Consider the following 25,637-nt stretch of genomic DNA (forward strand, 5'->3'; position numbering starts at 1 on the left):
TATATATATATATATATATATATTAACGTGATGGGGAGAGATGAGATAAAAAAAGAGAGAAAAGTGCATGCGTTAATAGTTTAATAGGATAATTCTTGTCATATAGTTTTTTTTTATTTTAATAATAATAATATTATTATTATAATTATTTAATGCTACTTGTGCATTTTTCGTCCAGACACCTCACAGCAAAAGGAATGTCTTTCTTAGGTGAAGTCGACGTTTCAAACACATTGGTGGGTCCGTTTTGTCATCCGGGGTAATCTAGACAATTTTTTCGACGATTTGGCTCAAAAAGATAATTCACACATTTTTGGCTTGCTCGCGAAGCTGTAGCGAAATGGACATCTAGTAAGCTAAAACCGACATTCTGAATTCATTCGGGCAATCCATTTCGTCGTATGAGGTCATCCGAACAAGTTTCACTGACGATTAGGTCAATTCAAGTCAATTTCGCGCTCGACGCGACACATAATTTTCGTAGACCCGATCAGATTTGTTCGATGAACAGAATGTCGACTGACATTCGTTTAAGCGAAATTCGAAGTCTAGCAAAACGACTCTGATTACGTGCCCCTCAATTCGTGTCGGTGGGTCTCGAGCGTATGTCTTGAGCTACGGGAAACAACAAATACATGAAGCATAATCCCGATATTTTTAGGTGGACATCCCACACATGTGACATAAAAAAGTGATGCCAACAAAGGACATCCAATAAGTGTGCTGCGCCACTAAGATACAGTGCACTTGTTAACAAAATCCTCCAAAAGGAAGTCTCTCTTGATAGTCGAGTTGACGTCCCAAGAGAAGACAAAAAGAACCTCAACCAGGTCAGGTAAGCTGGACAGGATATGATCGAAGGTGTGACTAGCTAGTCGAAACCGACCAATTTTAAAAATAAGAGAAACATAACAGGAGACTTTGTCACACAAGATGATTGAGCTTTCTTCCCCACCATTACCAATGAGGTCAGGTGCGGGGTTTTATCGATTCTGTCGTTTCGAAAGATAGGTCAGACAGATCGATCTGTCGTTTCGAGTGAGGTTAGACAGCCCTTTTCTCAGCCATTCCATATCCAATTTATCTAGCCTGGCTGAGCTTTTTGGTGGACAGTTAGCTTCGATTGTTGACCATCAACCCAGTCATACCCTGTCCAGTTTATCTGGCATGGTTGGGATTTTTTTTTTGTTATACATCTACGGCCTCTGAACCGCCCTTCTAGGTTATACCTTTATGGCCTTTGAACTTATTTTTATGGTTGGCCGGTTTCGGTTGGTTAGCCACACCTTCGACTATATCCTTGCCAGCTTACTCAGCCTGGTTGAGGTTTTTTTTGTCTTCTCTTAGAATGTCAACTTAACTCTCAAAAGAGATCCTTTTTGAGGATGTTGCAAAAAAGTGCATTGTGCCGTAGTGGCGCAACACACTTGTTGGGGTCCTTTGTTGGCATCATTTTTTTTATGTCACATGTGTGAGATGTCCATCTAAGCATATCAAGCTCATGCTTCATGTATTTATTGTTTCACGTAGCTTGAGACATCGGCTCGAGACCCACCCATTTGCGTTGAGGGACACGTAGCCGTGGTCGCTTTGCTATACTTTGAATTTCACTTAAACAAAGGCCGGTTGACATTCTGTTCATCGAACGACTCTGATCGGGTCAATGAATATTACTTGTCGCGTCGCGTGCGAAATTGACTCGAATTGGCCTGATCGTCAGGGAAGCTTGTTTGGATGGCCCCGGACGACGAAACTGACAACACGAGTGTGTTCAGAACGTCAGTTTCAGCCTAGGGGGCGTCCATTTTGCTACGGCGTCGCGATCGAGCAAAAACTGTATGAATTATCCTTTTGTGCCCAATCGTTCAAAAAATTGTCCAGATGGCCCCGGATGACAAAGCAAATCACACCAGTGTGTCTGAAATGTTGATTTTACCTAAGAAGTACGTTTATTTTGCTGCGATGACATGTCTGGACTAACAATGCACGAGCATTAAATGATAATAATAATAGTAATAATATTATTATTATTATTAAAATGTGAGAAGGATTTTGCTTTTAAATTATTCACGCATGCAACTGTTGCTCTCCTTTTTTTATGTCATCTCACATCATCTCATTAATATATATATCATATTCTCACGCATGCGCGTAGGGAAATAAAAAAGCTCACACATACCTCTTGTTTTTATCATGTCTCACCCAAAAAGAATTAAAAACGCTATGCTAAAATTATATTCTGTTAAATCCCGCGCAAGCTCTCTCTTTCTATTATCTCATCCGTCTTGCAGCGTTTTCTCGAGCCGCGAACTCCCTTTTCCTTCTCGCAAACAGCTCCTTCCTTACCAACGAAGACCTGCGAGCCTCGTCGCCGTCGCACCGAAGCTCCTCCACCCGCCGACTGAGCATTTATGCTGCTCCTTCTGGGACTGTGTTATCCTTAACGCCGCCTGCTGTCAAACCACCTTCGCCGGATCTCCTTTTTGCCGGCCATCTGTTGCCTCCAGCAGGCCGTCCGCCCGCTTGACAGCTCAAACCTGATGCTCTCTCATTTTAGGTGAGGCCTTAGGGGACTTAGCCCACACTTTCTCCCCTTCACAGGGAGATCTTTAAGACGATGTTCGCTCCTCTCAACTAGGGGCACCGACAACCTTGTCGTCACGCTTTCTTTCAGCTGGGAGCCTCATCAGAGCGGCGACGACGTTGCGACATATGGAAGCGCGTCAACTCCTCACCAAGGTGCATTTTGGTGTTATTTTCATATGCTAGGATGATTTATTCCAAATACTTACATACCTCACTGCTATTTCCTACTTTCCTTGTGTTTTGTAGTGAGATTCACCGGTAAGTGAACTTCCCTCATGTGCTGGATCATTTGTTTGCGTGGCTTGTTGCGAGATACGTTGGACGCGTGCTCTCTTGCTCTCACTACCTCCTATCTTTCTCATTGCTTGGCTCATTGCGAGACACACTTGAGCACAGATCGAACACCGGGCGTCTATAGCTTGGAGCAAACAAAGAAAACACGCCCGCAACCATCACGGTGGTGAGATTTCCTAACTCCTAGTTAGCCCTAGGTTTTAGTGTTGTCTAAGAGTGTGAGTTCGATCGCCCATACGGGGTACGTGCATTGACGTGAGTCGACACGATGACGTATCTATGTGATTACCGTTGATTTATCTAGAGCTAGCCTTTAGGTTAGGACTTCCTGTGCATGACCAAACACCCTGTACGAAGCCGAGTGATTCCCTGTTGTGAGTCTTAAGCTTTAACACAAAGGGTCAGAATCTTAATTTCCCACGATTTTTACGCTCCTAATCTCCATTGGAGGGATTAATTGAGTCTGATCTTAGAGGACGGGAAAAACTTATAGCTAGTCCGTCATATAAGATCATGGGTGTTCGTAGAGCGGAAAAAACTTTGTAGCTAATCTGACTTATGAATAGTGGAGAGCTTCCGCTACGAGAAATCGGAAGGGGAAAACCTTCACACTGTCATGCCAAAGCTGGAGGGGGTGATGCCGCAAATCCAAGGGTGTCACCTTAGGTTTCCTATGCGAGGTCGTTAGGTCGAGTTCGACGTGTCGTCGAGAGGTTGGGTTTCATTGCATGTGCAGGGACCATTTCATTGTATTTTTTTGATGTGTGGATCTTACTGCATCTCATGTGCATGGCCATTTAAGCACTTTGGTTTGATCGAACGCCCCGACACGGTCAAGCGATCACTTTGGTTTGACCGACTGCTCTGGTCAAGTCGACCGATTACTTTGACCCGACCAACCACGACGACCCGGTCGACCGATCACTTACATCATATTACATGTTATTGCATATTGTGCATGATCGTATTACATGTTTGTGTGTGTGTGTCTGTTTGTTCGTTTGCATGAGCATCATCACTTGTTTGCATTGCACTTTTGTTCAGACCACTGGCATCACGACATGCCCATCTCCGGGTCACTGCCTCCGCGACATACTCTGCATGGGTCACTGCCGTCACGGTATGCACATCCTTTGTTCACTGCTTCCTTGACACACCTATTTGTTCGGGCAACTGTCGTTACGGTATGCCCATCTTCATGTCACTGCCTCCTCGGCATACCATTTGTTCAGGCCTCTGTCGCTACGGTATGTCCATCCTCAAGTCACTGCCTCCTCGGCATACTCATCTTTTGGGCCCGCCGTCTTGACATACTGATCCCCACGACTTTGGTGCACTTGTCATATGTTTGATGCATATCCTGCATGTTTGCATGTGTGCTCGGTGAGTGCCTCTCGGGTAAGGTGTAATTTCCCTTTACATGTTTTCTTTTACTTGATGCAGACTCATCTATAGCCGGTTTCTGCTAGTTGCATGGCATACCGGGTCCCGGTCCCCGAGCAAGTGTAATTTCTCTTTCTAGATAGTCTGTTTTATTGGTACATCCCGTTTGTGTGTGTCATGTTGCATGTAGTATCATTGCATTCATTTGTATGGTTTGTGTTCGCGCTTTTGGGCGCCTGTTGTGATTGTTATGTACTTCGGTCGAGCAATCACAATGTGGGCTTTCTTTATTACTGTGTTTTGAACATTCCTCAATGACTTGTCCTACTCGTTGGGAGAGTGACCCCGTGTTGGTCATGATGTCTTAACAAGCATTGCTTGCTGGGTTGATCTCGGGGAGCAATGCGAGTGAAGTCATCAGGATTGACATGAGTATGACTATGCGAAAGATTTAATAGATCTAACTTGTTTCAGTGCTTCGTGACACCCTTTAGATCCTTTGGATCTTTAGGATGGGTTCAGTATAGCGACCTAGTTAAAGTCATACTATACCCAGACTTACCTCGCACTTAGACACTAGGTTGACACACTTTTTGTTAGATGGTGTGTTAGGCTAGGATTTAGGGTGCTAGGTAGTTTTTTTTATGTCTGACTATTGTTCTCACTATTGTTCTCTGCTGGATTTCTGCTGGATTGGTTGCTCTAGCCAGATATCTTTCTTTTGCATTGTGTTTGTGGTGTGATTGCATATTGTATATGTGTGGTAGTGTGTTAAAGTGTTTTTTTTGCAGGGAGTCATGCCTATTTATGCACACAGAGGTACTGTTTTGGGGGAGCATGTGATGATTTCTGACCATTTTGCTTGCAGATGCTATTTAGCTCCCTCACTTTTATGGCATGACTCGTTATATGTCATATGCATGTGAGTTTTCCCGCTAACGCTTGTTTTCATGCAGGATTGCGTCTTTTTTTTTTGTTATATGTCATATGCATGTGAGTTTTCCCGCTAGCGCTTGTTTTCATGCAGGATTGCGTCTTTTCTTTTCCTATGTATTTTTTTAGTGTATAGGAGAGTTCTGTAGAAGAAATAAAATGCAGGCATGAGTTTCGAGACGTTAGCTCTGGAACCACGTGGAGGGGATTAGGAGCAGATGCCCGTGCCCCATATCTTAAATCAACATTTTTATATTGACCGGGCATGTATATGCGGAGTTTGATCGTATTTTTCTTTTTTGAGATATGTTGTCGACACAGCGGTACTAGACTGTTTATTATTTTGATTTGACTTGTTTTGTTATTTGCATCATGTTGCATGCTTACACTTGCCTGAATTGTATTCCTTATTTTCTTATTTGGTTTGTCTAGGATCACCATGCAATATAAACTATTTAGGAAATTTCTAATTTTCTACAAAATCCTAAATAAGATATTCAAAATAATTAAAATTTAGGATTAAAATATTCTGGATTTAAAAATTGCAGTTTTACTTTCCTACATATATTAATAGAACCTCCACAATACTTAAATACCGTTTTAGATAACTGCGTTCATATTTGCATGTCCCGGGGAGGAGGCGTTCTACTTCTTTAACCTGACTGGTCTAACATGTCTTTATATAGAAGGTTGCCTAATGTTTCTAAGGTGTTAGAAGATTTCCCAACCTAGCGGGGTATAAGTCCTTTTGTTTGGAGCGTTTTCAACTTTGTAGTTGAACCTCAACTTTCTTTTCTTTCCTGAGGCATTCTTGCCACTTCGACAAGTATAAGTCTCACCTCTTGAAGCTCTAGCTCATAGTCATAGGATAAAATTTTCTTATTTTGACCTTAGGGTTATCGAGGTTCCCGTGGACGACACCATTGATAGATTACTAACCGGGAACCTCAGGACGTGTTGGGTTGACTACCTTCACGACCAGGTAGACTTAGAGAGCTATGGATGACGGGTTCGTGATACCCCGACCTAGTTACCTTTACCTTCTAGGGTTGTCTTTCTTTTTGTTGAGCCCTTTTGTGCTCTGTCCCTCTTTTGAATTTGTTGATATCATTTTGACGGCTTGATGCCGATGAGCTGCCGCCCATTTGGGATACGACGATTTGTCATCTGCCCTTATGGCCCGGACGTGTTGGGATATTTCCGTCAAGATGATTTAGGTTATTTCGTGGGCCCCATGTGCCGATGAGTCGCTATCAATTCGGGATATGAGAAACTGACTCTCTGCTCGATGACTTAACCTGAGCTTTGAAGCATCGGGATTGTTCCCACACGAAATAACCTTTCTTTAATTGTCTATACCTCAGGATTATGATTATATGAAGCGAAACTCCTTCTATCGAGAGTATTCTTAGGTATCTCCCAAGATGTAATTAACTAGTAGGAACACGTTCTTCTAGGAGAGCTCTTGAACCCAGAACAGGTACATACACCTGACTCTTTGGTTATGAGTAGGTTACGTAGATACTTCTTTCGCGTATATTGGTTTAAGGTGTCTCCGACCGATCTTGTTTAGGCGGACATTTTTGACCTATCATTTCGATTTTTATCGCATATAGACTCCACTTTTTACTTTTTTTTTGTTTGTCATTTTGTCATATGTCCCTTCTTATTCGGTTCCTCTCCTCTTCAAATCACTGATATGTTTTGGGAGGGAGATTTATTTGAATAAGGGAAGTAACGATGATCGACAAGCTGGCGATACTAACAAGCTGAGGACTCCTTTTAAAATAAAAAAGAGAAAAATCAATGAGACAACGATTAACAAGCTGACGACTCCTTTTAAAATAAAAAAGAGAAAAATCAATGAAAACAATAAAAAAAATGACACCGATAGCCACTTGCAAGTTTCAAAAGAAAATATTAACTGCAATGTAAAAATAGAAGCATCGGAAAGTAGAAAACAATTTATGCTGTGAGTTTGTTCTTTGATGAAACATTAGTTGGACCCTCATTATTGGAAATGTTAATTGATGTGCTTATATTTTCTGTCGGTTCATGCTTTGTAGGAGATACATAAAATAACTAGTTAGAATAACTTCACATATTGTATCATCTTTCTTTATAAATATGGCATCATTCTTTGAATAAAGGGTTACAGGCTTCTCTCAAATTACTGTTTATCATGGTGCATCTCTGGCTCTCTAGCCATAAAGTCAATGATAAGCTTCATTTAACACTTCATGGGAAGATAGGAATGTTAAAATGAATGTGTTATAAAATTAAGAACGAAAGGCTAAACATTGATATTTACATACATACCATGCCTAAACATTCATAACATTCATATTTACATGCATATCATTCAAAATTTTTACATCACATAAAGAAAAATGACGATCATTATTTTTTTCAAATATAGATTTTAAACTTTGGGTGTTAGATACCTATAAACATAAGAATTGATCTTTAATTTTCATGCAGTGGTTATATGACGCAAAGCTGTAGTAAGTATAAATATCAAACATTTGGTGTTGAATATATAAATACATAAATATTGAGAAGGTTGTATAATAATAATAATAAATTATCTGCTTGAGCTTTTCATGCTTTGTTGCTGGAAAAGCAATTATTGAACACCCAGGATAGTGGTGTTTGGCAGTGTCACATTCTCCTCGCTTTATCAAAAGCAGATAAAGCAATCAGCCAAAAGCTGCTTTCAAAGTCGATAGTGGGGAAAAGGTGAAATGTTACGTTTTTCGGCTAGCTTTTGGAAAATTCGTGTGGTTGGATAGCATACAGTCCGCAGATCAGATGCTGGTGTCAATGCAGGTTCAGACGGTCAATCACCGAATGTTATGTTGCCATACACATTATTGGCAGGCGGTGTGGTGCCCAGTGCTTGGCCGTTCGGACGTGTAGATATTTTTTTACCAAACTAAATATTTTTATAATTATTAATAAAATATTTGTTCGAACATACAGTTCACTTGGCCCAACCAAACGAATGGATACTTGACCTTCAACAATAATGTTTTGATTTAGTATGGGGGTTTTTTTTTTTTAACTTCCTTTTTAATTAAATTATTCATTGATAAAGATATTATTTTTATATTATTTATATATATTTAAACATTGCTTATAGTCTTTGTGAGTTGATTTTAGTCTTTTCTCATCAACGTGTCTTAATTGTGAAGCACCATTCATTCTTGAGGGAAGGTTCACATGTGTGCATTGAATGAGCAAACCCTTGGTATATATCAACTAGAGTCATTTACATACATTCAACCCAAATTTTATGTATTTACATATATAATATTTAAATTTGTAGTTATACCAACCAAATCAATAATATCAGTATGGAATCCTGTATTGTCCTGTGCGAACAGCCCCCAAGGGTTAGAACAAACGGAGGAGGAAGAGAGAGTGGGATAATCGTAGAATTCACTGTCGAGAGAGATTGGGAGAGATTCCTTTATTCTTATTTTTTCCTCCTATTTGTATAGGAGTGTTTTGTACAATTTTAGAAAGGAGGGAGCAGTTATGGAAATTGCTCTTAATTCATTTGATGTTCTAATTAGTCGTATAGATTTCATACTATATTTATATTATAATTTGAATTCTAATATAGTGATACTTATCTAGCCAATTTGCATGAATTAGGCCGACTGAGGCGACCACTGAGTGGCTATTGTGTCGTGTGTCGATCAGTCGAGGCATCTGGTCGAGTTACGATCTCGTCTGGCACGGTAAACATGGATCGGTCTATTGGCCGAGATAAAAGGTTCCCATTGGTGTTCTAGTCGGTCGGGATCACTTGTGTGGTATGTCGTTTTGATCTATCACCATAGTTGAATCAATCGATTATTGATCACGTGGTTGGTTGTAGGACGATACCACGGCTCGATCGTCTCACCGTCATTTGGCCCGTTCGATTGCTTTGCGATCTATGCTGACAGTTTTGGTACATACAATCACATTAAAATATCTATTATTTTAATTTTTAAAAAGTGAAATGCACATTTTCCTGTATATGTGAGATTACGTACATATATGTAAAAAAAATTAGATGTTGAGTATTATGTAAATCTTCCCAAATTTAATACGTGTGATTCTTAGCTTGAATACAGAAATAGATTTTTATTTCCCCATTTTTCTGGAGAATTTTATTTAGTTTCAAACTATGAGCAAAAAAGTTGAAAAACATCTATACTTTTTGTGGCTTAATTCACACATGAAATCATTCAATCAGAAGCAAGAGATAAAGGAAAGACTTCACTAAATTATTTAAAAAAACAGATACATGACATATCAATGTCCTGAAGATATTTTGCAGTGAATCATTTTTTGTGAAGGACTGATTGTTTAATCAATTTGCTGATATTATATAATATCTTCTTTGTTGGAGCTTGAGATATTATGAGAAGCACTGTACCTAATTGTCTTTTTTTTTTTTTTCAGTAATATTCAGTTTTCAGCTGAGCTGTATCCCTCTTTAGTATTAGATTTTTTTAATTATTTTTGACTAATTATTTCATGGGCGACTATCGTACCAGCACCAGTGTATTGGATCCCATCGGCAAGAATACTAATTGGATGAGTGACATGTACCCATCATGATCCGTCGGATTCAATGAAGAAAAAAGAGACAACAGATTCATGTAGCCAAACCCCACTTAGTCGAATAAAGGTTTGTTGCTGTCGTTGTTGACATGTCATTATTTTGGTGAGGAACACACCAATCCTCGAATCTTTTCTTTTCTTCGCTTTAACAAAGATATATTATAGATTAATATTTAGTTAGGATGAATTTTAAAATATTTGCATGTGATTTAAAATGAGTGCATTATAAAATATATATATTTTTCAATATATACTCGTCTTAAAGTAAAAACCAGAATTCCAGAGCTCATAATATCTCACAAAGACTTGCTTTTGAATATCTCACATTTACATGCATGTCACCTAATTCCTATACGTTTAAATATCTCACAAAGACTTGCTTTTGAAAATTATGGCACGAGTTTTTCATATCACACATCAATAATATCACAATTTTAAAGTTTAAAAAGTCGTATATATATGTAAATATTGAATTTTTTCAAGACATAGGATCCCGTATTGTTCGTGAGCTCATATATGATACAACCCGGGAGAACCTGTTTTAGGATTGTTGAATCATTTTAGATGCGGGTATATTGTTCGTGAGTACGTATAACCTAATGAAAAAAACTTGTATTGTAAAGAGAGCGATGGAGAGAAAGAGATGGACGAGATTCTTTTGGGGGAACTTCAGGAAACGTATTATATTCTGATCTCTGGTAAGTCGGAGGGAAGTGAATCCTCAGGGGTTCCAAGTTATAGGATTTCATGGAAAGAGAATAGAGAGAGAAAGAGAAGGGGAGCAATTCAGAGCATCTCCTCTAATTTTTCTTCTCTTCTGTACATAAAAGAGAGGAAATAAAATAATTAATGCAGTACATCTTATATTATCATCGACCTATTGACACCACCACCAACGACAATATCATCATAATTTCTGGCACTTGACATCTACCTTCCGTTTTTCTTCATAGCAGTCATTACAACACTCCCCAAATTGAAGTTGCATCGATAATCTTCACTTGTGTAATATTATTTTCGGCTAGTCAAAGGCTAGTAAAATTTTATAAACTAGTTTGATATAGTAGAATCATTTCAACTCGATCAAGTCTCGTGATTTTTATCATTTTGGGTTTTTCACGTAAAAACTCATGTTTTCCCCTCTTTTAACTTTTCTTTTCTTTTTAACTTTTCTTTTCTTTTGTGCATGTGTTGGATATTAGTACAACAACGAGACGTTACTATATCACTTAATTCCTCGGCATGCAACAATATAAGAAAAATATATGAGACGTTACTATATCACTCTACAACCGCTAATTCCTCGGCATGCAACAATATAAGAAAAATATATTCATATACATAAAGCATTTTCATCTTTTTTTTTCGTGTGTTTTTTAAAGCTAAGACCAATGTTTTTTTTTTCAAGGTAAAAATTCTCTCATGCAATTTTTTTTTTAATTTTTTGTGCAATCTGTAGTAATATTTTAAGAAATCTATGTGAAGATTCACTCTCAAAAGGATCGTAAGGAGCTAGTTAAGGGGGACATTTTTAGGATATTCTAAATGATGATTCTTACATTTATGGCACTTGAATTATTATTTGTGCACAAAAAAAATTAGCCTTAATGGCTCAAAGCCTGCGTCTAGTAGGCCTCGTGGGCCCGATTAGCTAATATATTCAAGACATGACTGTTGTTGGAGTTTCTGCTGAGGCAACTTGCCAACTCTATTTGTCGATGTGTCAGCTGTCTTACACTGGCTGTCAAGCTGATATGTCTGATTGACTTAGCAAACTAGCTTGCCAATCTGGTTTGCATTTTCCTTATGATAAATTGATTCATGAACTGACTTACATACACATCGCGCTTCATCGAGACGATGATATAAATCAAATGCGGCAAAGCACTAGTGATGCATTTAAGTATACGTGTTGTTCAAATAGTATACAAATTTGAGTTCCTGTGTTGATCCCATGAGTAATGAGCGAACTCTTTACAGAAAAGTTTATGTTTACTAGTTTTGAATCTAGCCCGAAGGTTCAAAGTTTTGTTCTTTTTAAAAGTTACTAATGCCACTTTTTTTAAAAGTGAAATCTAAGTTAATGAGGTGAGAATACACTTGAGATCTTTTAGCACTTGAAAAATTCTCCCATGATATGGTTCAAATCTAAGTGCAACTAAGTGTTTCAAATTGTGGGGACGATCACGAGCAATTCTCCTTCTTATATCCTCTCGGACTTCTTAGAATGTTTGGTAATCATACGTGTTTAGTTCCCTAATTCAAGTAATTAGCGCAGGATTCTTATTTTCTTTTTGAATGACACTAACTTAGAAGCAATATTTTTATTTTCCTAAGTTAAATAGTTTTAACTTAGTCGTTCGACTAATGATTCTTTTGAAACCCAGAGATCACAACTATTTTTAACAACCAACTGCCACGTTGAATGTAAATGAGATTTATAGGCTAAACTTAAAAATTACTGTTTAATTTATCAGAAAAACCAAACTTATAATTCCTACATTACCAATTCAAGGAAGAAAAGAAGATACGCTCTCTAATAACATTTCATTCATTAGAAAGATTTAAAACAAGAGTTGAAATGATAAAATCTGATGGAATTCACCAAGAAGATTGAAAACTTGTCTTTCTTCCTCTAAATGATGTTTTGAATATTCAAGAACAATTCCTTACTAAAAAATTTCATAAAAACTCCGCACTCGACTCTCTCACACCAAAAATTTGTTCATTTTTATTTCTTCCGTAATATTTCACTTATATTTCCGTAAATGATGTTTTGAGCGGTTCATGCGTTGATTTGCGAAGGAACAAATCATCAAAATGTGTGAATTAGCACCAAGCCAGTGGTTTTTAGCGCCTCAAAGTTCAAAGTCTATCAACTCATTTCTAACCGCTCGGTTTACATGCAAAAGTTCTGGGTGCCTATGCCCTCATAAGTAGAGCTTAGGAGCTTAAGTAATGGCCCTAAGACTCCAGCAACTCATCGTCTATTTTTTGGGTTCCCTTTCATGCTGGTTCGAAAGTGTTTTTTGGTCACCAAGGCGCTCCATGCATGTGCCTTAGCGCTGCTCTTCTGCTTTGCTCAATTCTTCACTTCTCAAAGTCCCATGAACCTTCTAACCTGAATCCTCCAAAATACATCACAAATATTTTTCAAAAGTATAAAATTAACATAAAATCATATTGAAATAGAACATATACGATCAAATATTCAGTACACAGAATTCTTCCAAACCTAAACATTACTTGCCCTCAATTAACTTTAAAACTCAAAATTAGAATATTTCGGTGTTGTGGTGAAGAGTGATTAATTATTCAATGCTTCCCAATAGTACAAAAGATGTATAATAGTAATAGTGGACTTGTTTTTCCTTCATATTGAACTTCTACAGTGCCCTCTAATATCCTAATATAATACATAATAATAAATATCCATACAATCATTTTAAATTACTTATATGAAGCTTAATTAATATAAAATTAATATTAATCATATAATTTAGTTATTTATGTAATTAAATCATCTTAATCCTGTTACTATCTTTGAAAAAAAAAAGTCTCTAGCTTTAGTTAGGAAATTTATTGATCGTTTAACTTTTAGAAGAGAAATTGACACCAATTTTTAATATGGGCTTCAACTCATGCTTCTCTCCAAAATTTTCCAAAAATTTTCTCCTTTTATTGTGAATCTTTTTTATATTTTTTTTGTTTCCTCATTTTTTTTTTCCTATTGATTTCCCTTTTTCTGTCTTTTTTGTTGGGAATTACTATATCTGGTTTATCTTTTTTAATGATTTTAAATTCTAAGCCTCTTCTCAAGTTAACTTTTTATTAATATCCTAACTTAACTCAAAAGTTTGTAGTTCAAGTTATGGTAACCAAAAATCAAATCATTTAACTTAAGTAGTGTCTAAATTTTTTAGTATTGAACTACCATTTTATATTTAGTTAATATTCAACTAAGAATTTAGGAAATATTTATAAATACAAGTATTTCTGTTGTTAGGGATCAGTGATCAGTGAAATGCTATGTTTTCCCAATCTTTCAAAAAGCACATGTTAGCTTTACTTACATGTTTTACATATTATTAGTTTGCTTTTAACTTTTAAGACTTTATACGACTAAAAACACATTAGCAAATAGCACTTTTATATTGTATGAAAGTATAACAAGAAATACTAACACATAATGATCACAACAGACTGATAATGAAATAAATAGGAAATGAAATCAAAGTTCAATCCAGCATATTACAAATTTAAAAACACTGAATTCATCTGAGAGTGCAGGTTATAACATATGACCATAAATAAAAGGTCTTCAACATAACATAACACAAATACATAATCTCATCACAAAACACAAATATCCATAGTCTGAGAAAGCTATAAACAATGAAAGTAGTAAAGTCACATCATGAAAATACAATAATAACTAGCAGAATCTAGTTAGTTTCCAGAAAATTTATAGCATGAAACTACTCTTCATCATCCTCGTTATCATTCTCCTCCATTGGCTGGACGATATCACCATAAGGCTGAAAAGTTGGAGGAGGAGGATTATAACAGGATCTGGCCTTATATACAGTGTTTAGGCACTTTGGTCATTGTGCTTAGCCAAGCGCCACCAACCCAGTGCCTATTTTCCAGCTTTTTTGTCATGTCACTTCGAAAGGATTACTTGGGTGCTTGGGTGCTCCATAACTGTGCTCAGGCGCTGCTCCTCTATTTTGCTCAGTTCTCAACTTCTCAAGCTCCCATGAAACTTTTAACTTGAATTCTTCAAAATACATTGCAAACACATTTCAAAAACATAAAATTAATATAAAATCATTTTAAAATAAAATATAAACGATCAAATTTACAATACATGTCAACTGTGAATTAATTTTGTACTACAAATTTTGTATTTTTAATATTTTCTTGAGCATATAAAACATAGGGAGGAAGGGACATGAGGAGAATCGACTCTCTGGGCTTTTTTCGGGGGTTCTTGTGTTGTGACTCACGGAGCCTTTCATGCCCCCTCTTCTCATAAGATCCATCTCCTCAGCTTCATCAAACGAGAATCGAAAATTAAAAGCATAACTCACACTGATCTCTCCTAGGTTGTGCAAACACAGGTATAATGTGTGACTGGACATCCTAAAAAAATTCAACAATGTGATTAAAAAAATACATTTTTGTTGGCATTTGAAATACTTTTAAGCTAATGAGTTCATTTGAATCTTATTGATTATCTTAATTTCCGCTCTCATAACTTATGATTATAAAAAAAAAAAAATTGAATTCGAATTTATTGGTTGAAATTTAATGAAGATTGCAATAAAAATTTTTAATATATTTATTATATATTTTAATCATCTCAAAATAAATTTATTGTATATAGAACTCAATCTGATCAAATTTAGAATAGAATAATATCCTGAATCAAATTACTATTCAATTTATTGCTGATGTAACAATTCAACTTGATGTTAATATCGCACTGTATGCTTGCAGATCATCTTATACGTATTCTGTTTGGTGCTGACTGCTGGGGTCAGCTTTCTCAGAATTTTTTGTAAGAGTTGTCATTTATGGTATGGCTAAGATATTGTTGAGCCTTGTTTATACAGTGACCAATTCTCCTCTATTGATAAAATATTTTCTTTATTTATAGATGAGATGATGCAATGATGATATTACATTTTTATTCCTATTTGGAAGGGGTCTATAGTAGGGTTCCATTGGTGTTTTTCCATGTATAGGCTTATCGTGGAGCTACTTTTTAGCTCGGTGGGTTAAGCTTGGTTGGTTTCGAGTCAACGAGATCAACTTAGTTGGTTGAATTTGGTTGGTATGAGTCGAAAGGTTGATCTAGCTTCAATCATTGATTTCTGGTGAGGAGCCTATAGAGAGTCTATGGAATGGTTGGAGATACTATAGAATTGGATCTTTCTTTGGATCGGCTTTACTGGAGAGTAAACTATGGTATCGGGTCAGCTTTATTGTAGCGGTTAGCTTGGATGCTTTTTTTGTTCCGTTTCTGGCTGAATGACTCATTCTTGAATCATGCAAGCATCTTTTTGCCTGCTTTGTGGTTTGGTCGATTTTGGCTTCATTTACATACTTCGTATGGCATCGTTCGATCGGTCAAGTGGGTCTCACGATCTCTTGGTGGTGGTTTTGAAATTGAAGGGAGGAATCACCGGAAAGGTGAGAAGAACAAGAAAATCGTTGTGAAGAAGATGAAATATGTACTTTGGCTGTCGGATCAGGTGGGTCGTGTAATTCAATCCCTAGTACTAAACGAAAAAAAATGTTCAGCTGATTGACCTGACATTTGATATGACTAAACAACCTTTGTATGGCACAAAACCCTCTGGTTGACCTGGTCACTCAAATCGCTTATAGTGACCTACTGCTGCTTTCATGGGTGCTACAGGGAGAGGGTGCTACATCAGTTAGAATACCTGAGTGGATTCGGCTCTTGAGCAAGAGAGGCTTTAATCTTGTTTATGGAATTTGATCTTTTTTTGAAGTCTTATTTGTTTTATGATATTTCTTGGTATAAATGACTCAACTTTGGTAATCTTGGACGATGATCTAGCTTTGATTGACGTAAGTGAGAATCTAGTTGGGGTGCCAATGATAGCGAACTATGCGTCAGGCGAATGCAACCTACACTTGAGCGAGGGTGGCGAGGTTGATCACCCTGACATCCCCCTTTAAGAACTCATGGAAGCAGCTGGCCGACTCAAGAAATCCCTAGATCGCTTTCCTGATCTCTGGACAAAATTGAGAACTTCTTTATGTTGGAGTGCAGAAGGTGGAGAGGATGGAAGAAGATGGAAGAGACTCTTCGTTGGAGATATGAACGTCTGAGAGAGAACCTTGATGCTCCAGGCTCAAATCTAGTCATACTGGTTGAGTTGGGTATATCTTGGCTGAAGCTGCAATATGCCTGAGTTGTTTTAGGTCTGGAGGGCAAATCTTGTATACAAGGCTGCTTAGACTGGGGTATATTTTGGCTGAAGCTGCAATATGCCCCCTTGTAAAATATAGTCTAAGACTAATTTATTTATGTTTTTTGTTTTTCTTTTTTTAATTTTAAGTGTCTTTCTTAGAATAAAATTATTTTCTAGTCTCATTTTTTGTATTGATGTGATCCTGTTGTTAGCTCTTCATAAAAACCGCTGTGGAGTTCTATTTTTACAAGCTTATTAGGAGGATATAAAATAAGTAACATAATGAGCTTGAAATTGAGATTAATAAGAATTTTGAGTTATTGTGGCCCATAAAATGTATAACGCAAAAGGTCTCGCATACTGTAAAAGGTAGGAGATTAGCTATAAATTTTAGGAGCATTTTGCATACAAACCAGACAATTCTTATGTATTCACATATCAAAAACCTAAATTTTATATTTACATGTATAACAAAAGTCTTTAATATTATATCAAAACAATACCATTTTAACTTTTTAAAGATAAAAGGCTTCTTTTCATACATAAATTTAATATAATGTACACGGAAAATGTGTTAGCATGAATCTCAAAGTTATCTGGCGGCCTAAAAAAGAATGACATGACAAAGGTAGGCCCATTGGAAAACGACCCAGCAACCTAGAAGACTGATTGATTTATGGTAGCTAGAGATCATTTGAATCGATTCAACAAAATATACCCTATACCCAAATGACTCATCTCGACACAAGAGACAACTGGGATTCCCTCAAAGCATCATGGAGTCATGAGCTTCAATCACGCTAAGCGGGATCTCCTTGCTCAAATGATGAACTACCCATCGGGTTACGATAACTCACTCTCTGCATCATAACCTAGATTAACCTAATCAACATAAATTGTTTCGACGAAAACCGACCAAATCAATCCTGAAGATTAACTTTATGAATTCAGTTGATCGGCCCTGCCTGAAGGACCAACTGGTCGATGGTCCCCATTCATCTGGCTGGCCCGCCGACAGAATTGATCGATTCAACTAAGCAGCCCAGTCGAACGAGTTAAGCAACAGTAAAGCCCTGAGCCCGTATAGTATAGTCCCTAGAATAACCCGTACATACTCTATTTAAGTAGGAGTATAAATGTACTTCAATTCTTGTATTCTATTTGTTTATAAATAAGGAATTATTTCATGAATAAAATGTTATATAATTCTTTTATTCTAATGTTCAATGGTGCACTCCTCTCTCTCTCTCTCTCTCTCTCTCTTTCTCTCTCTCTCTCTTGCTTTGCGCTATATTATTTAGATGTGATTCACAGGACAATCTTAGATTTAACATACGACTGTTGTGAATGTAAAGATTAATTTTTAGATGTTAAAACATATAAATGCATAAGATTTGTGGTTTATAAATTTGTTAATTTAATTTAGGTTAATTTTATGGTTCCCCGTTTTCATCAATGTTTTCATTCTATGATCCAACTCTGACAATTTGATTGCTTGAGAGGAGGGACCTGTCTTGATGATTAATTTGATTAGCATCTGCAGTGTTAGTCCGATAAGGTTGCACTCTAGCCCTTCCTCTTAGTACATCAAGAATGTGTCAGCACGAATCCTAAAGAATCCAACAGTCCAGATGAAATGAAGCACGATAAAGGAGCGCTCATCAGCATGAAACCAATTGTACCACTTATTCAATTGAATGCAGTCATTCGAGCCAAGGACAAAGGTTAACCAAGAAGCAGAAGGAAAATAAGAACAATCAAAGTTCGAAGTGATTAGACTAGAGCGAGACAGATAAGCATTTGACCTAACTACAACTGGAAAACCGAACGAAGGCATTGAGTTATATCTTGGTAGATTTAATCCCATAAAAGAATTCAATTCCTCGCCATCACCAATAATCTCGCAGACGTCTCCAAAGTTCCTCATCAAGGATCAAGAATTGACAACACAATAGAGCCTCAAAATCAACCCAAATGACCCCCTTGTTAACAAATGCTCTATCTATTAAGTTAGAATAATTTACGCTCATTTTGCCTATAGTAGCCCCTTGTCTATGGATAGAGGGTGATAGCCTGGCTAGATTGGTCGATTGACAGAGCATAGCTGATCGAGTTAACCCTGTAGACCCGAAGCTAATCAATTCCAGCCAATCGACCATGTTGATTCATTCTTGTCGACTGAGTCGGCCTTACCGAGTCGAAGGCATGCTAGCTTAGTCATAGGGCATTCGAGCGATAGACTCATACATATGAAATATCTAGAATACCATGTATGACTTTTATTAAAGCAGAAAAAGAAATATTATTATATGAGAAAAGGATAATACACAAAATATTTTATTATAATATCATATATTACATACTCGCTCCTATAAACAAGAAGTGCATTTTATGAGAAAAGGATAATACACAAAATATTTTATTATTCATTATTGTGGACTATCTCTTTCTCTCTCTCCTTTCTTATGCTCCCTCGAGGTGTGATTAAGGTTGTTAACGATCCAATATCAGGTAGAGTTGGGGTCCTCCCAAATAAATTGAGTGCTTCTCAAAATTAGATTATCTCTAGTTATATTCCATTTTGAGGCGGGCCAGCTCGAAATGGAATAGAGCTCGATTTGGCTTGAAATTGAATTATTTAGATCCATTTGAGCTGAAAATAAGCTCAATCTGACTCAAAATTAAAACAAATTGGTTCAAATTTGAGTTATTTGAATAATCCCACCTCGAAAATAGCTCAATTTGTTATAATTCAATTTTGCTTCGCATTATATGTTAAGTAATATTTATAAATAAAATGAGTCGGTTCGAGTAGATCAATGTACAATCTAAAGCAACTTTAAAAAAAATTAATCCAAAGTTCCATCTCATAATATTGGCTCATTTATTTCGATAAATTCTTGTTCGGAGCAAAAGTCAAACTAACAATCTTCGAACTAAACTTGCAACTCTAAGTGTGATTCACAAATAAATCAAGATTCAATATTCTATGAACCATAATGGAGAATTTTAGGTCCTCCCTTTGTTTTACAACCTTCTAAGTTGTAGGACCACATTTATTAATTATTTAATTAATTTTCCATTTTATTTTAATTTTTATTTTAAATTAAATCAAAACATTTTTTACAAATTAAAATTAAAATTATTATTTTTAAAAATATTTACAAAAAGTAAGAAAAACATCGAATACTTCAAATATTATATTAATTTATTTTTAAAAATAAAATAATAAAAATAAAAATAATACAAAAACTGAACTAAGAAGAAAATATTTTTGAAAAAAAAAAATGATGCCAAACAAATCCTTAATTTTCATAGAAAGAATTTGAATAAGACTATTTCCCAGCCGTCCCAATTAGATAAATATCAGGGCAGAGTACGTAATTTCATAGAATAATTTATGATAATAATCGAAGAGAATCAAAATCCTTATTTTTTTTCATCATCACAATCGTCAGGTTGCCTAAAAATAGAGTAATAAATCTCTGAACTTCACCATCCAACGCAACCACCGTTTGGTCCATATGTGGAGCTGATGTGCTTCCGACTCAGCACTACCTTTGAGTGTAGAACAAGGCATATGCAAAGCCATTAAGGGGCTGTGGTCATAATAAACATCAGCGTGACGCACGTCCTTGTTTTTGTTCATGAATCAGACTTTCAAGAGTTTTGTTAGTTAAAAACAGCTGCTAATATAGAGAATTGGAAAAACTAAATTGCAAGCAGGACTAGACATCTATTTCAAGTAGTTAACTACAACCAGCTTTCTTTTTTTTTAAGCGTTTTTTTTTCCCATTGCACCCTTGTAAAAGGGGCAGTTTGCAGCACAACATAAAGCATGACTTCATTTTCTATACAAGGAAATTACACTAATACACATTAAAGGAAGAACCTTTAGGCCCTGATAGATTGCTTCTACTTTTCTTCATCGCTGCCTTCCATTATCCTGCAAAAAGCAGTAATTCTAACGGGGTTGCTGGATGATGCGGCGAGCGCTGAACTTGGGGCTTATAGCTTGTGCCGGCTTCTCCTTGTACCTGGATTGATCCACAACAGGCTTAACAGCTCCATTCTTCGGAGATTTCAGGCTCAGGCTCCTGATCAATGCTTCGGTGTCCTCAAAACCTGAATATTAATCAATTCCATGTGCAACAGAAAACAAGAATGAAAATTGCTTATAAAAGAAGGTTCGCTGAACTTACTGGGCCTGACAGTCTTCTTCGGAAGGGCACGACCCAGCTCGTTTTCTACTTTAGAAGCTTGTAGGAAGGCTGCTTCCGTTTCCTCGAGCTCTGCCTCAAAATGGGAGAATTCTTCTGCAATGCCAAGGTCAAATGAGTCTGGAAGCAGATTGGCGATGTCATCTTCTTCCTCATCACCATCAAAAGTTTCTTGTTCTTGGTGCTGACGAAACCAATGATCGCGGAACCAAGTAGTAGTTTTCACCAGTTCCCACCACTCAGGGGAGAAGTCCTCGACCTGTTGAAATGCTGCAGGGATGAAAAGTGGGGCATTTGGGTTCAGGGAAGATCTTGCCGCTCTGGATGCAACTGCCATGGTGCTCATCTCACTTTCCTCCTCTCTATAAGTTGACATGCAACACATACTCTTAAGAATGTTATGCAGAATTTGTGAATACAGTTGATGAAAATGAAATTTTACTCGAACATATCAATAATAAATAGAAGTCATTACAAAACAGTAGTCAACATAGCAATCGTAGAAAGCTGGCGAATAATGAAGAAGACCGGCTGTAACCTCTTATATCAGTATGTGTCAGGGGAATTTGAAAATGACACACAACCCTAAGTCCCCAGATGCAACGAAGGCAACTCAATAAACAGATGGAAAACATAAAGATCAGAACAAACAAGTAGTTTGATCGTCGAATCGTCAACGCTGCCGATCAGAAATTCTAATAAGGACGATAAAAAGGATGCAAAGATGTCTAAATCATGTACGCGAATAAAGACGGCTGAGCCCACTTGTTCCTTTTAGCTAATTTCGACGGGATTAATTAATACCAACTTCTATACATAGAACAATTTAGAAGCATATGCTAGTAGTCGAACCGGCAACAAAAGAGCTTTCCACCGTTAACTCTATCAAAGAATAAAAAACGCAAAAAGCTTATAAGCTGCTTGAAAAAGAAAAACGAAGAGTAGATCTAACTCGCACACTTCCTGTACCAGATCGTCCCAAAACAAAACAATCTAGACAATCACGGAAACCCCTCAAATCCTTAATAAAAGATGTAAACATAAAATCGGTTTAATATTAGATAATATAATCAGATCATCCAAAAAATTCCACGATCTGCTAAAACCTAGACCTCGAAATCATAGATCACACTCTCACAAGTCACATCCAAGAAAGTAATATCCATCAAAACTGGCATCAAAATAATTCTTCCAACAGTTCCAAGGTCATACAAACACATCAAAGGCCCGATCATCACCATCAAATGATCTGCTAATTCCCAGAAAAATATAGCAATCAACTGATTAAGATCTGCATAACTCCACCTAAATAACTTAAACCCTCAACAATTTTCAGACAGATCCATGAACAAAACCACAGATCCAGTCCAAAAACTTACAGATCTGCCATGATCCATCACGAAGAAATCAATCTTTAAGCAGATCAAGCAAATAATTTTAATAACTCAACAGTCAACGATCAAACCGTCCAAATCCACCAATATCAACTGCGTTCAATAGATCTACTCATCTATAACAGTCTATTCTTAAAGGTAAAGCAATCGAATTACCTCCTCCAATTCTTCTCAATAACAACACGGTTCTGAAAATCTTGCGCTTTCAGACGGCCAATTGAGAGCTGCGCCTGCAGGGAGGGGAAGCCCCCTCTATTTATAGGAGGAGGAGAGTCTGTTCGGTGCCGAGTCTTACTTTCGGGGACCGGTTAGGAACGACCGGGAGCGGGTAAGGATGACCGGCTGCCAGTAGCCGACGAACCGGTTCGTGGCCTTGCCAGTCGTCGCGTTTTCACCGCTGCTTGCTGGCGTTCAGTAAATATTATAAAAATAATAATAATAGTTTTTATATTTTGAAAATAGCAATAACAACCATATATTAATGTATTTACCTTCTAAAATAAATTACTCAAATAAAAAAATAAAATGTTGATATATTTATAATTAAATTAATAAACATATTTTATCATTGTAATTTTTTATATGATATGAATATATTTTTTTAATACTTAATTATATTATTATAGAAGATTTAAGCATTTAAATATATATAGATATATTAAAAAATAACTGAACTAAGCATAAGAAAGGCATTAGTTTCTTTATCATATATCTTTCACCATTATCATAAATTTTGAATGTTCATGATATTAAATAGCTAATTAAAATAAAGTCGAGTGTAAATGAGCCGAACATGAGCAAATTTATAGCATATTTCTTATGTTCTTCTAAATTTTTAGTGCTCGAAATGAACTCGTGTTTGAATCAACCTGTTAATAGCCATGATCAAAATTCAACTCAGATTTTCAACCACGCAAACTTATAAAATGAAATAATCATTTAACTTCAAAAAAAACGAAATTAAATATTTTTTAAAATATGAGAAATATGAAATGATAAAAATTTTTATTTTAAATATTTCTCAAAATAAGAGAAACCTATAAATTTTCTGCATGTTAATCAAGAGCAAAAGAAAACAGTACTTTTTAATTCTTCATTTTTATACTTAAATAGGGTTCCTAATCGAATTTTTTTAAATGCACAATGTGGGATTAAACATAAAAGAGAATTATGGCTCCTGGCCTTGTGGGGCCATTTACATATGGACCACCCATCTGTCATGAAATGCCGGAGCAAAAGAGAAGTTATTGCAGGTCTTTTGGGAAGAGTCTGGCAGCATTTACATGGATGCAACTCGACTCTGATGTATTTGCATATATAATTCTTAAATCAAAGAAAGCGAGTAGGTTGTCCCAGACAAAAAAATCCCAGTAAAAAAATAGTATTTAAGTCTTGGGCTGCTCATCACCCCTAAGAACTCTTTTGGGAGGTGACAAGAGACATCGAAGCAGATTGCTGTCTGTCGGGTGTGTGGACTCTCCATGGTTCGGTGGAGTCGATGGTGGAGCCGATCCCGTGACGATGGTGTCACGTGATTGGGTGGAGGAGAATGTCACAGGCAAAAAAAGTCTGACATCGGCTAGGTGTAGGGCCGAAAAGAAGTATTTAAAGTCTGACATCGGCTAGGTGTAGGACCGAAAAGAAGTATTTAAGTCCTGAGCTGCCTACCAACTTGAAGAGCTCTTTCGGGATGTGACAAATGTCACAGATAAAAAAAGTCCCACATCGGCTAGATGTAGGGCCGACAAGTAGAGGGCCGAAAAGTAGTATTTAAGCCCTCAGTTGCCCACCACATTGAAGAGCTCTTTTGGGATGTGACAAGTGGTATCAGAGCAGACTGCTGTCTGTCAGGTATGTCGACTCTCCATGGTCCAGTGGGACCCTCGGTGGAGCCGATCCGTGACGACGTCGTCACGTGATTGAGTGAAGAAAAATGTCACAGACAAAGGTGGACCGAAAAACAGTATTTAAGTCCTGGACCGTCCACTACCTCTAAGAGCTCTTTTGGGAAGTGACAGGGAGGTCTTTTGTAGACAAATTTATATACATACCACGCATATTCCATTTATTTACATATCTAGCAACTAATCTTATACTTTTTATAATTATAATATTAAAATAATTACAATAATCATAATATTTAGCATTTTTTAATACATATAAAAAATTAATATAAAATGATATGAAGGAAGATTCTTATTTAGTTATTTAGTTATTTCGAATCAAAACAAGCAAAATACGAACGAATAAACATTTGTTCTTAGTCGTCTTATTTATAAATTATACTAAGAAAAATTATTCATGTTAGGTTCGCTTGCTTAACAAACGTATTGATCACAAGCTATGTAATGAGTCGATCACGAGCCGTTCGACGAGCTTTTCTGATAGCCCTAACGTTGGAACCCATTTTTTATGTGATATACACGGGACATTCTGGTTGAGTGTAAGACATTTTAATTGAGGTTTGCATTGCCATAGCAGTGCCCTGAGTCGATCATGGCCAAACGGACATTGCCTCTGGTACTCTCCAGGTTGACGTTCAATCATGTGGCATAAGGGTGTATCATGCTGATATGGAGACTCCCGTGATGCAAAACGTCGGCTAAATTACCCCACATCGTGTTTGACTTTTAATTCCAAGGCCCAGATAGACTGATTTCATGTTAGAACAACTTCGCTCGATGATAAGTAGATAGTTCAGCCTTTTGAACTCTTTTGAGACTCGTTTGCAGTCCTTACAGAGGCCCACAGATCATGACCTACTCACATTTTGATTCTTCAGAAGTCCCATGAGGCCCAGAACCCCTTTACGAGCTTTTTTGGAAGCCCAAAATTTTTGGGGTATGGCGTGACCAAGCCTAATTTAGGCGAGCCACACCTAACCAATGGAATGACCACGTCTAAACAGGGTGTGACCACGCCAAAACCAACTAAAACAACCCATAAAGCTCTATAGATGACATGACCACGCCTGCCTCGGGTGTTGTCAGACAGAGCCAAAACATCCCATAAAACTCTATAGATGACATAACCACACCTGTCTCGGGTGTTATCGGACCAAGCCAAAACAACTCATAAAGCTCTATAGATGACATGACCACGTCTGCCTCGGGTGTTGTCAGACAGAGCACCACGCATAACTACGGCGGGATTAGACCTTGGTCACGCCGGCCCCCGTCTCGCGACACCTTGAATAGCAGCCTGACCACGCCCGAGTTTGGCGTGGCCATGCCGTCGGGACTGGTTCACGAATTTTG

General features: G+C 37.0%; 2 protein-coding genes across 2 annotated transcripts in view; one reads left to right on the forward strand and one right to left on the reverse strand.

Annotated features, from left to right (window-relative positions):
- LOC110028654 (DNA repair protein recA homolog 2, mitochondrial-like) overlaps positions 1–9,135 on the forward strand; it is a gene marked incomplete in the record, with an annotated part of 37,482 nt that extends 28,347 nt beyond the window's left edge. The window contains 1 exon segment of the mRNA XM_020730596.1: positions 8,879–9,135.
- Positions 9,136–20,473: 11,338 nt separating this feature from the next.
- On the reverse strand, positions 20,474–22,630 carry LOC110035972 (protein EARLY RESPONSIVE TO DEHYDRATION 15). Its single transcript, XM_020740314.1, has 3 exons — positions 22,537–22,630; positions 20,969–21,348; positions 20,474–20,891 (listed from the first exon to the last, which is right to left on the reverse strand). Exons 2-3 carry the CDS (start codon positions 21,330–21,332, stop codon positions 20,731–20,733), a joined length of 525 nt encoding a protein of 174 aa, XP_020595973.1. The 5' UTR covers positions 21,333–21,348; positions 22,537–22,630; the 3' UTR covers positions 20,474–20,730.
- Between the last annotated feature and the right edge of the window lie 3,007 nt (positions 22,631–25,637).

The sequence above is a fragment of the Phalaenopsis equestris genome, unplaced genomic scaffold (assembly GCF_001263595.1).
Source record: "Phalaenopsis equestris unplaced genomic scaffold, ASM126359v1 Scaffold000002, whole genome shotgun sequence".
NCBI classification, from domain to species: domain Eukaryota; kingdom Viridiplantae; phylum Streptophyta; class Magnoliopsida; order Asparagales; family Orchidaceae; genus Phalaenopsis; species Phalaenopsis equestris.